Here is a 12,129-nt window from a genome sequence, read left to right on the forward strand (position 1 = left end):
TGCTCAGTTGTGTCCGACTCTTTGCAATCCCATGAATCACAGCACGACAGGCCTCCCTGTCCATCACCAACTGCCAGAGTTCACTCAGACTCACATCCATCGAGTCAGTGATGCCATCCAGCCATCTCATCCTCTGTCGTCCCCTTCTCGTCTTGCCCCCAATCCCTCCCAGCATCAGAGTCTTTTCCAATGAGTCAACTCTTCGCATGAGGTGGCCAAAGTACTGGAGTTTCAGCTTTAGCATCATTCCTTCCAAAGAAATCCCAGGGCTGATCTCCTTCAGAATGGACTGGTTGGATCTCCTTTCTGTCCAAGGGACTCTAAAGAGTCTTCTCCAACACCACACTTCAAAAGCATCAATTCTTCGGCACTCAGCCTTCTTCACAGTCCAACTCTCACATCCATACATGACCACTGGAAAAACCATAGCCTTGACTAGACGAACCTTTGTTGGCTAAAGTAATGTCTCTGCTTTTGAATATGCTATCTAGGTTGGTCATAACTTTCCTTCCAAGGAGTAAGCGTCTTTTAATTTCATGGCTGCAGTCACCATCTGCAGTGATTTTGGAGCCCAGAAAAATAAAGTCTGACACTGTTTCCACTGTTTCCCCATCTATTTCCCATGAAGTGATGGGACCGGATGCCATAATCTTCATTTTCTGAATGTTGAGCTTTAAGCCGACTTTTTCACTCTCCACTTTCACTTTCATCGAGAAGCTTTTTAGTTCCTCTTCAGCTTAACTCATTCATTTGCATTGTTGTACACCCTGTTTTAATATACCACAGCATGTATACCCATTCCACTAATTAACAGACCTGTGGGTTGTTCATGACTTTGGGTTTTAAATTATGCTTCTCTGAACATTGCTCATGAATGAGTATATATCTTGATGACCATGCACTTGAGTTTTCGAGGAATATGCTTAAGAGTAAAATTTCTACTTCAGTGTATTTGTGTTTCCATGTTACTAGAAAATGCCAAAATGCTTTCTAGTTTTCACTGCCAGCAGCTGTGTCTGAGAGTCCCCATTGCCATCTGTCTGTATCTGCGAGAATAGGCTTGGTAATGCTACAGTAAACCGCAGATCTCAGTGGCATACAACAACAAAGATATACAAACATAGAAAATTTCCATTATTAAGAAGTGACCTGAGCCCATCCAAGTGCCCTAGACTAGAAGCTGCTGGTGGACACATGAGCAAACTCAGCCGCAATTTTGTCAAATAATAATCACCCCAAAGCTAGGGTTTTAAAAACAACAGCCATTTATATAGCTCACTAATTTGTATAGGGCTCAGCTGTGTGGGTTCTTTTGCCCTCAGCTGAACTTGCTTCTTCTAGCTGCCAAAGATAAGAGTTGGGATATATTTTTGAGGAAGGATTTAATTTGCATGCAGAATTTAGAGAGAATTTAGAGGGTCAAAAGGTATTCTCTCATTGCCAATTTTTCTCAGCCAGAAAAGACAGAAAGTCCAGAAAAACAAGTCACTTCACTCCTTTGAGAATGAGAATAAGAGGAAAAATTGAGAATAAAACGCACATCCAAGATTTAGTGGTGGAAGCAAGCAAATTCATGGGATACTGTGAGAAAGTGCTTCATAAACGGTGTATGCGTCATTTCAGTGAAAACTATGTAAAAATATCAGATGATTGTTTCTGTCCCTTGGTCAGATTGTGGCTGTGCTTCAGGGCCTTTCAAGTAAACTTTCTGCAGGGGTCAGAGGAGCCCCACGGAAGGGTTATAGCCCCACTTCGTCATTGCGGGGAGAACTACAGTGGACGCAGTGAGCACGCCAAGGGTGGGAACAACAGCAGCTTTGAACATGTCCTCTTATTACGGAATCTCTGCCTTTGCATCCCCAAGTCCTGGACATGGAAGGGTAAGGTAGGAATGGGTAGTGGAAAACAGATCCCAACTCAAATTGGATCCCATCTGCAGAATGGATAAGCTTGGCCCCTTTATGCCCAGGCAGCCAAGGCCATGTCTAAAAGAGAAACACATATTGAAGATGAGCAGCTCTGGATGGGTAAGAAAGAACACCTGCCATTTCTTTCCCATCATGCAGACACTTTATCCAAAATTGGTTGCAATGTAGTCTGTTAAGGAAGAAAAAATAAAAAGATAGTATTCTAAGGATTGGGCTTCCCAGGTGGAACTAGCAGTAAACTACCATTGCAGGAGACATGAGACAGAGGTTCAATCCCTGGGTCGGGCATGATCCCTTGGAGGAGTGCATGACAACCCACTCCAGGATTTTTGCCTGGAGCATCCCATGGACAGAGGAGCCTAGTGGGCTACAGTTCATGGGTTTTCAAAGAGTCGGACACTACTGAAGCACTTAGCACTCCTGCACACATTCTAAGCATTAGAGGAAGCCTGTGTCCCCTGTGCTATCCACAACTTCTCATCAGCTAGCTGATAGCATATGACCAATGTTCAGTCACTCAGTCGTGTCCAACTCTTTGCGACCCCATGGACTGTAGCCTGCTGGGCTCCTCCATCCATGGGATTCTCCAGGCAAGAATACTGGAGTGGGCTGCCATTACCAGTACAATAATGTAAGAAAATAATAATAATATTTAAATTTTTTAAATATAGGGAAAAAAAGAAAAAGCCTAGATTATGCCAAAATGGTTACCTTTGGGAGAAAAGAGGATAGATAATTATTATATCTTCTATGTGTACTTCTCTTTATTAACATAAACACATGATTATCCTTTTGTGATCAGATGAAATAATTGTCGTAACAATAGATTAAAATTCTCATGTTTCTATGATCAAGCATGTTCCCATTCCCGTTGCAATGTCAATGGGCTAAGAAAGGAGCAAAGAGATTCTAGAAATCATTGCTTTCATTACTGAACTGGGAACTTGCCAGAAAGCAAGCTCCACTCTGGGTCCCAGCTGTTGGTGATCTGTTATGGACCAGATGTTTGTGCCCCCCTCCCAAATTCATATATTGAAGCCTTAACCTTTAATGTGACTGTATTTGTACTTAGAGATATGACTTTAGGAAGTAACTAAGGTTAAATGAGGCCATAATCCTCATTTAATGGGGTCCTGATCCTTATGGGATTTTGTTGTTGTTCAGTGGCTAAGTCCTGTCTGACTCTTTGCAACTCTGTACACTCCAGAACAGGCTTCCAGTGGCGCCAGTGGTAAACAACCCACTTGCCAATGCAGGCAATGTAAGAAATGTAGGTTTAATCCCTGGGTCAGGAAGATCCCCTGGAGAAGGAAATGGCAACCCAGTCCAGTATTCTTGCCTGGAGAATCCCATGAAGAGAGGAGCCTGGTGGGCTACAGTCCATAGGGTTGCAAAGAGTCAGACACAACTGAAGTGACTTAGCATGCACACCCACACACACTCTGCACAGAAGTTACATGAGCAGAGTGACAATATACAGCCTTGTCGTACTCCTTTCCCAATTTTTTCTAGTCAGTTGCTCCATGTCCTGTTCTAGCTGTTGATTCTTGACCCACATAAAGGTTTCTCAGGAAATAGGTAAGATGTTCTGATACTCCCACAACTTTAAGAATTTTCCACAGTTTGTTGTGATCCACACAGTCAAAGGCTCTAGCATAGTCAATGAAGTCGAAGTAGATGTTTTTCTGGAATTCCTTTGCTTTCTCTATGATCCAACAAATGTTGGCAATTTGATCTCTGGTTCCTCTGCCTTTTCTAAACCCTGCCTGTACATCTGGAAGTTCTGGGTTCATATAATGCCAAAGCCTAGCATGAAGGATTTTGAGCATAACCTTGCTAGCATGTGAAATGAGCACAACTGTATGGTAGTTTGAATATCAGTATTGCATGCACTTCTTTGGAACTGGACTGAACACTGACCTATGCCAGTCCTGTGGACACTGCTGAGTTTTCCAATTGGCTGACCTACTGAGTGTAGCACTTTAATAGTATCATCTTTAGGATTTGAAATAGCTCAACTGGAATTCCATCTCCTCTACTAGTTTTGTTCATAGTAGTGCTTCCTAAGGCCCACGTGACTTTACACTCCAGGATGTCTGGCTTTAGGTGAGTGACCACACCATTCTGTTTATCCATGTCATTAAGACCATTTTTGTATAGTTCTTCTTCTGTGTATTCTTCTACCTCGTCTAAATCTCTTCTGCTTGTTAGGTCCTTACCATTTCTGTCCTTTATTGAGCCCATCTTCACATTGATTCTTGATTCTCCAATTTTCTTGAAGAGATCTCTAGTCTTTCCAATTCTACTGTTTTCCTCTATTTCTTTGCGTTGATCACTGAGGAAGGCCTTCTTATCTCTCCTTGCTATATTCTGCATTCAATCGGGTATATCTTTCTCCTTCTCCCTTGACTTTTGCTTCTCTTCTTTCCTCAGCTATTTGTAAGGCCTCCTCAGACAGCCACTTGCCTTCTTGAATTTCTTTTTCTTTAGGATGGTTTTGGTCATTGCTTCCTGTACAGTATTACAAACCGTTGTCCTCCATAGTTCTTCAGGCACTCTGTCCACCAGATCTAATCCCTTGAATCTATTCATCATCTCCACTGTATAACTGCAAGGGATTTAATTTAGGTCATACCTGAATGGTCCATTGGTTTTCCCCATTTTCTTCAATTTAAGTCTGAATTTGGCAATAAGCAGTTCATGATCTGAGCCAAAGTCACTTCTTGGTCTTGTTTTTGCTGACTGTATAGAGCAAGGCTGTATATTGTCACCCTGTTTATTTAACTTACATGCAGAGTACATCATGAGAAATGCTGGACTGGAATAAACACAAGCTGGAATCGAGACTGCCAGGAGAAATATCAATAACCTCAGATATGCAGATGACACCACCCTTATGGCAGAAAGTGAAGAGGAACTCAAAAGCCTCTTGATGAAAGTGAAAGTGGAGACTGAAAAAGTTGGCTTAAAGCTCAACATTCAGAAAATGAAGATCATGGCATCTGGTCCCATCACTTCATGGGAAATAGATGGGGAAACAGTGGAAACAGTGTCAGACTTTATTTTTCTGGGCTCCAAAATCACTGCAGATGGTGACTGCAGCCATGAAATTAAAAGACGCTTACTCCTTGGAAGGAAAGTTATGACCAACCTAGATAGCATATTCAAAAGCAGAGACATTACTTAGCCAACAAAGGTTCGTCTAGTCAAGGCTATGGTTTTTCCAGTGGTCATGTATGGATGTGAGAGTTGGACTGTGAAGAAGGCTGAGCGCCAAAGAACTGATGCTTTTGAAGTGTGTTGGAGAAGACTCTTGAGAGTCGCTTGGACTGCAAGGAGATCCAACCAGTGCATTCTGAAGGAGATCAGCCCTGGGATTTCTTTGGAAGGAATGATGCTAAAGCTGAAACTCCAGTACTTTGGCCACCTCATGTGAAGAGTTGACTCATTGGAAAAGACTCTGATGCTGGGAGGGATTGGGGGTAGGAGGAGAAGGGGACGACAGAGGATGAGGTAGCTGGATGGCATCACTGACTCGATGGACATGAGTCTCAGTGAACTCTGGGAGTTGGTGATGGACAGGGAGGCCTGGCGTGCTGCAATTCATGGGGTCACGAAGAGTCGGACATGACTGAGCGACTGATCTGATCTGATCTGATCTGATAGAGCTTCTCCATCTTCGGCTGCAAAGAACATAATCAATCTGATTTCAGTATTGACCATCTGGGGATGTCCATATGTGGAGTTGTCTCTTCTGTTTTTGGAAGAGGATACTTGCTATGACCAGTGCATTCTGTTAGTAAAACTCTGTTAACTTTTGCCCTGCTTCATTTTGTACTCCAAGGCCAAACTTGCCTGTTACTCCAAATATCTCTTAACTTACTACTTTTGCATTCCAGTCCCCTAGGATGAAAAGGACATCTTTTTTTTTTTTTTTTTTTTTTGAGGAGGGAGTGGGGTTAGTTCTAGAAGGTCTTGTAGGTCATTATAGAACCATTTAGCTTCTTCAGCATTAGTGGTTGGGCCATAGTCTTGGAATACTGTGATATTGAATGGTTTGCCTTGGAATCAAAAAGAGACCATTCTGTTGTTTATGAGATTGCACCCAAGTACTGCATTTTGAACTCTTTTGTTGACTATGAGGGCTACTTCATTTCTTCTAAGGGATTCTTTCCCAGAGTAGTAGATATAATGGTAATCTGAATTAAATTCACCGATTTAAGTCCATTGTAGTTCACTGATTCCTAAAAGGTCCATGTTCTGTTTGACCACTTCCAATTTACCTTACATTCCATGGATCTATGGACCTAACCTTCCAGGTTCCTATGCTATATTGTTCTTTACAGCATCAGACTTTACTTCCACCACCAGTCACATCCACAACTAGGCATTGCTTTTGCTTTGGGCTCTGTCTCTTCATGCTTTCTGGTGCTATTTCTCCACTCTTCTCCAGTAGCATATTGCTCAACAGGGAAGTTCATCTTTCAGTGTCATATCTTTTTGCCTTTTCGTACTGTTCATGGGGTTCCCAAGGCAAGAATGGTATGGACCTAACAGAAGCAGAATATATTTAGAAGAGGTGGTAAGAATACACAGAACTATACAAAAAAGATCTTAACAACCCAGATAACCATGATGGTGTGATCACTCACCTAGAGCCAGATATCCTGGAGTCCAAAGTCAAGTGGGCCTTAGGAATCATCATTACAAACAAAGCTAGTGGAGGTGATGGAATTCTAGCTGAGCTGTTTAAAAGCCTAAAAGATAATGCTGTGAAAGTGTTGCACTCAATATGCCTGAAAATTTGGAAAACTCAGCAGTGGCCACAGAATTAGACAAGAAAGGCAATGCCAAAGAATGTTCAAACTATCTCACATTTGCACTTATCTCACATGCTAGCTAAGTAAAGCTCAAAATTCTCCAAGCTAGGCTTCAATAGCATGTGAACCACGAACATCCAGACGTTCAAGCTGGATTTAGAAGGCAGAGGGACCAGAGATCAAAATGACAACATCTGTTGGATCATCAAAAAAGCAAGAGAGTTCCAGAAAAACATCTACTTCTGCTTTATTGACTGTGTGGATCACAACAAAGGAAAACTTCTTAAAGAGATGGGAATACCAGACTACCTTACCTGCCTCCTGAGAAATTGTATGCGGGTCAAGAAGCTACAATTAGAACCAGACATGGACTGGTTCCAAATTGGGAAAGCAGTTCAACAAGGCTGTATGTTGTCACCCTGGTTATTTAACTTCTGTGCAGAGTACATCATGCGAAATGCCAGGCTGGATGAAGCACAAGCTGGAATCAAGATTGCTGAGAGAAATATCAATAACTTCAGATATGCAGATGACATCACTCTTATGGCAACAAGTGAGGAACTAAAGAGCCTCTTGATGAAAGTGAAAGTGGAGAGTGAAAAAGTTGGCTTAAAACTCAACGTTCAGAAAACTAAGATCATAGCATCCAGTCCCATCACTTCATGGCAAATATATGGGGAAACAGTGGAAACAGTGACAGACTTTATTTTGGGAGGCTCCAAAATCACTGCAGATGGTGGCTGCAGCCATGAAATTAAAATATGTGTGCTCCTTGGGAGGAAAGTTATCACCAACCTAGACAGCATATTGAAAAGCAGAGACATTAGTTTGCCAAGAAAGGTCCATCTAGTCAAAGCTATGATTTTTCCAGTAGTCATGTATGGATGTGAGAGTTGGACCATAAAGAAAACTGAGTGCTGAAGAATTGATGCTTTTGAACTATGGTGTTGGAAAAGACACTTGAGAGTCTTTTGGACAGCAAGGAGATCCAACCAGTCAATCCTAAAGGAAATCAGTCCTGAATATTCATTGGAAGGACTGAGGCTAAAGCTGAAACTCTAATAGTTTGGCCACCTGGTGCAAAGAACTAACTCCTTAAAAATACCCTGATGCTGGGAAAGACTGAAGGCAGGAGGATGAGATGGTTGGATGGCATCACCAACTCAATGGACATGAGTTTGAGCAAGCTCCAGGAGTTGGTGATGGACAGAGAAGCCTGGTGTGCTGCAGTCCATGTGGTCGCAAAGAGTTGGACACAACTGAGCAACTCAGCTGAACTGAACTGTGTCTCTCTCTCCACTGAGAAGAAAGGTTATTTGAGGACATTGTGAGAAGGCAGTTTTCTGCAGTCCAGAAAGAGAGCTCTCACCAGGAACCAATTAGCCAACACCTTGATCTCGAACTTGCAGCCCCCAGAACTGTGAGAAATAAATTTCTGTTCTTAAGCCACCCAGTCTATGCTGTTTTGTCATGGCAGCCTGAGCTATTACATGATGCTTCCAGAATTCCATGCAGTTTGGTTTTTCCCTGAAGCTGAACCCAAGTTCAGAGCCTGGAGAACTGAGCTGTGAGTTGGAGGAAGATCTTGCAAATATCACAGTCATCCTACCATATTGCAAAATTCCTTCTGCAGAGTGAACCTAGGTCCTTCGTCCCATATATGTATTGACAAGGTCACCTGAATTGCCTATTCCCCAAATTTTGGTGAAGAAAAGTCATTGTAGTTGATGTCAATGGATCCAGCCCATCACAAACTCACTGCTGTTTCCTTTCCCTCTATTGCTACTTCACACAGTATAACACAGAGCACAGTGAGTGGTATCATATATCGTCTCACACCATGTGGTTTAATCAAGAATGCCTTTATTCCTACACTAGGTAATAAGGATGAAATTTCACATTAGCTATTCCTTTTTCAGCCCCCCTCCCCCCGCCCCCGAACCCCGAACTAATGCTTCCATGTTGTCTTAATGATAAAAAAGGATATCGTTTTAACTCATTTCCAAATGAGGTTTTACTTACAATGTCAAGAAAAATTTCTTTTTGCTACCAGGCCAAGAAAAAGTTTAGGTAATGTCAAGTTTCTTTTTCACACAGTTTTTAAATCATTGAAAGAATTTTCAGGAAAGTTTCAATTCCTTTTTTTTTTTTTTTTGAAACTACTAGAGTGCAGTCCTTCACAAATCATCTGGCCCAAGCCCTCGCCGGCAGAAAACACTTCACAAGTTGAGGGGTCCAACTCTGAGGTTGTGGTGTGGGCTTCATCACTTCTGAGCTGTGCGGCTCTGTCTCAGGAAAGGTAATCTCCATTCCATGAGTTTTTAAGACAGAGGCAGCAGTGCTGAGGCTCCTCCTGACTCTACAGGGAAACTGGAACACATTGAGCTTCACACGCTTCCTTGGTCTCGAACCGGTTGGCATTGCCCCCACAGCCACCATACCAGAATTGTCGGCAAGCCTGTTCCTTCTGATTATAGGACCATTTCAGGACATAATCCTGGCACTCTCCTTTCACTGGAGCCAGGGAACAAGGATCTACAAGAAAGCAAATGCAGAAAAGAGAGACCTGCATGAGTGAGACCTGCACAGCTTAAAAAACGAATCCTAACCTCACTAACAACTGGCAACTGGCTGTGTGACCTTGAGGGTAACTTACCCTCTATGAGCCTCAATTTCCTCAACCATAAAGACAATATTAAAAAAAAAAACGCATTACAAGTTCGTCATAAAGTGTCACATAATGTATGTGAAAAGGGTAATACAATTAGAGCTATTATTTGGCACAGTGTATAGTATATGGCAGATATACCAGACAATGTATAAATGAGTGAGTGAATGAATCAATAAAGCTTTTCTCAATTAAATGCTAGCACACCAAATTCAACAGCACATTAAAAGGATTGTATACCATGATCAAGTGGGATTTACTTCTGGGATGCATGGATGGTTCAACATATACAAATCAATAAACATGATCACCACATTAGCAGAATGAAGTGTAAAAATCATATGATTTTCTCAACGGATGAAGAAAAAGCACTTGACAAAATTCAAGAGAACTCCTCACTTGCTTATCATGCTTATTTCCCTTTTTTTTTCAAACCATCTCTCAATCCCTTGCCTAATCCCCAAATGTTCCAGGATTCTAAAGGCCTAAGCAAATCAAGCTAATTTATTATTTACTTCAGCCTAACACTTACCCAAGAAGTTATCTATTAAAAGGAAAATACAATGTTCCTGGAAAATAGCATTGAGAATCCACCCGTTGCAAGAGCAAGATCTGGAATGCCTATTTTAAATTTTAAACCAGACATGAATTTTCCCAGGTCTGTAACCTCTATCTTTTAGGGAGAACAGATTTCCTTGGGCACACTCTATACTGGACGAAAATATTCTTGTCTTATAAGCGCAGAATGATGGTGTCTTCCAATAATTTCCCTTGGCCTTCCAAGTACTCCCAAACAAAGAGGATGTTGTCTTCAGAAAGAAATTCATGGTCTGTTCCCGGGAAGTTGCCTACTCACCTCCCACTAGTATAATCAGCACAGATCAGTTTCCCTGAGTGAGCAGATGTGCTGGATCCCAGCAAATGAGATATATTCATGGGAATTGTCTTCTACCTTAAATAAGCACATCAGAAATAGCCTGTTCCATGACTCCATGGAGGGTGTAACAGAGCAAGTAGCAAGTGCCCAGGATAAACCAGAGAAAATGCTTCTCCAAAAACAGGGGGGTGGGGGTGATCAACAGAAAAAAAATCCAGTGGTGACCTTTGTGCTCTGTAGGGTCAACAAATAGACTTGGGGCTCAACAACCAGCTGGTCCCAACCTCTACCATTACAAACTGATTCCAAACAGACAAGCCAAGCACTAGCGGAACAAACCATACACTTCTCCCAGTGACCCTTTGTGGTTTTCGTCTTTAGAAGATCCACCCTTGTCTTTCAGTTCAGTTCAGTCACTCAGTCATGTCTGACTCTTTGCGACCCCATGAATCACAGCACACCAGGCCTCCTCGTCCATCACCAACTCCCGGAGTTCACCCAGACTCACATCCATCGAGTCAGTGATGCCATCCAGCCATCTCATCCTCTGTCGTCCCCTTCTCCTCCTGCCCCCAATCCCTCCCAGCATCAGAGTCTTTTCCAATGAGTCAACTCTTCGCATGAGGTGGCCAAAGTACTGGAGCTTCAGCTTTAGCGTCATTCCTTCCAAAGAAATCCCAGGGCTGATCTCCTTCAGTCCAAGGGACTCTCAAGAGTCTTCTGCAACACCACAGTTCAAAAGCATCCATTCTTTGGCGCTCAGCCTTCTTCACAGTCCAACTCTCATATCCATACATGACCACTGGAAAAACCATAGCCTTGACTAGACGGACCTTTGTTGGCAAAGTAATGTCTCTGCTTTTGAATATGCTATCTAGGTTGGTCATAACTTTCCTTCCAAGGAGTAAGCATCTTTTAATTTCATGGCTGCAGTCACCATCTGCAGTGATTTTGGAGCCCAGAAAAATAAAGTCTGACACTGTTTCCACTGTTTCCCCATCTATTTCCCAGGCAATCAAACATGGGATGCTTCTTCTAGATTATACTTCTTAGGGTAGCACTGCCCAGCAGAACTTGCTGCCATGAGGGAAACATTCTATATCTGCCCCATCCAATACAGGAGCTACTGCCCATGGGGCTGCTGGGCATTAGAAATGTGGCTATTGCAACCAAGGAACTGCATTTTTCCTTTGATTCAATTGCAAATTACTGAAATGAAAATGGAAATAGTGTGGTGCAGCTCTAGGTAAATGAACTAATTATCTCTAGGTGTTCTTTGTAACCTAACACTCAGGAAGCCTCAGGCTCCTCTTTTTCTTTTTTTTTTTTTATCAGTATGATACAGTATGAGGGGCCATTTCACCCACATAATTATTGATAGCTTCCAATTTTATATTTGGTGCTATTTTCACCATGAGTATTAACTTTTGTCATTTCAGAAGAACCCTGCAGCAGGTGTCAGTTTTACTGAAACAAGTCCATGAAATTCAGGAAGAAAGGAAAGAAAAATGGGAGGAGAGACAGAAGAGCGCTGGAAGGTTGCAGACAGCAATGACCAGGAAGCTGCAATTGTGCCGAGGTCGGTTTTGTGTCCTAGTGTACGTCTTGTAACAGTCCTACCAGGAGGAGAAAACCGCAGAATAGACCTGTGTACTCTGGAGATACCACTGAAACTGAAAGTATACCAAATCAGCCTGGTTGCTGAGAAGAGAAAGGATGTTTATTTAATTCTTCACAACTAGATACAGCAAAAGGGGCCAGAACTGTAGCAGAATTTGGCCTGAGATGCAGGAAGCCATGGGAGCTTAACAGTACTTAGGACTGAAGAGGGCTCTA

At 42.3% G+C, this 12,129-nt stretch overlaps 1 protein-coding gene across 1 annotated transcript in view; it reads right to left on the minus strand.

Moving 5' to 3' along the window:
- Window positions 1-8,689: 8,689 nt before the first annotated feature.
- LOC112448102 (collagen alpha-4(VI) chain) overlaps window positions 8,690-12,129 on the minus strand; it is a 147,169-nt gene continuing 143,729 nt past the window's right edge. Inside the window, exon 34 of the mRNA XM_024997177.2 lies at window positions 8,690-9,283. Within this exon, the coding sequence (XP_024852945.1) occupies window positions 9,108-9,283 (176 nt within the window). The 3' untranslated portion in view covers window positions 8,690-9,107. The remainder of the gene's footprint in view (window positions 9,284-12,129) is intronic.

This window comes from Bos taurus, chromosome 1 (genome assembly GCF_002263795.3).
Source record: "Bos taurus isolate L1 Dominette 01449 registration number 42190680 breed Hereford chromosome 1, ARS-UCD2.0, whole genome shotgun sequence".
Classification (NCBI taxonomy): domain Eukaryota; kingdom Metazoa; phylum Chordata; class Mammalia; order Artiodactyla; family Bovidae; genus Bos; species Bos taurus.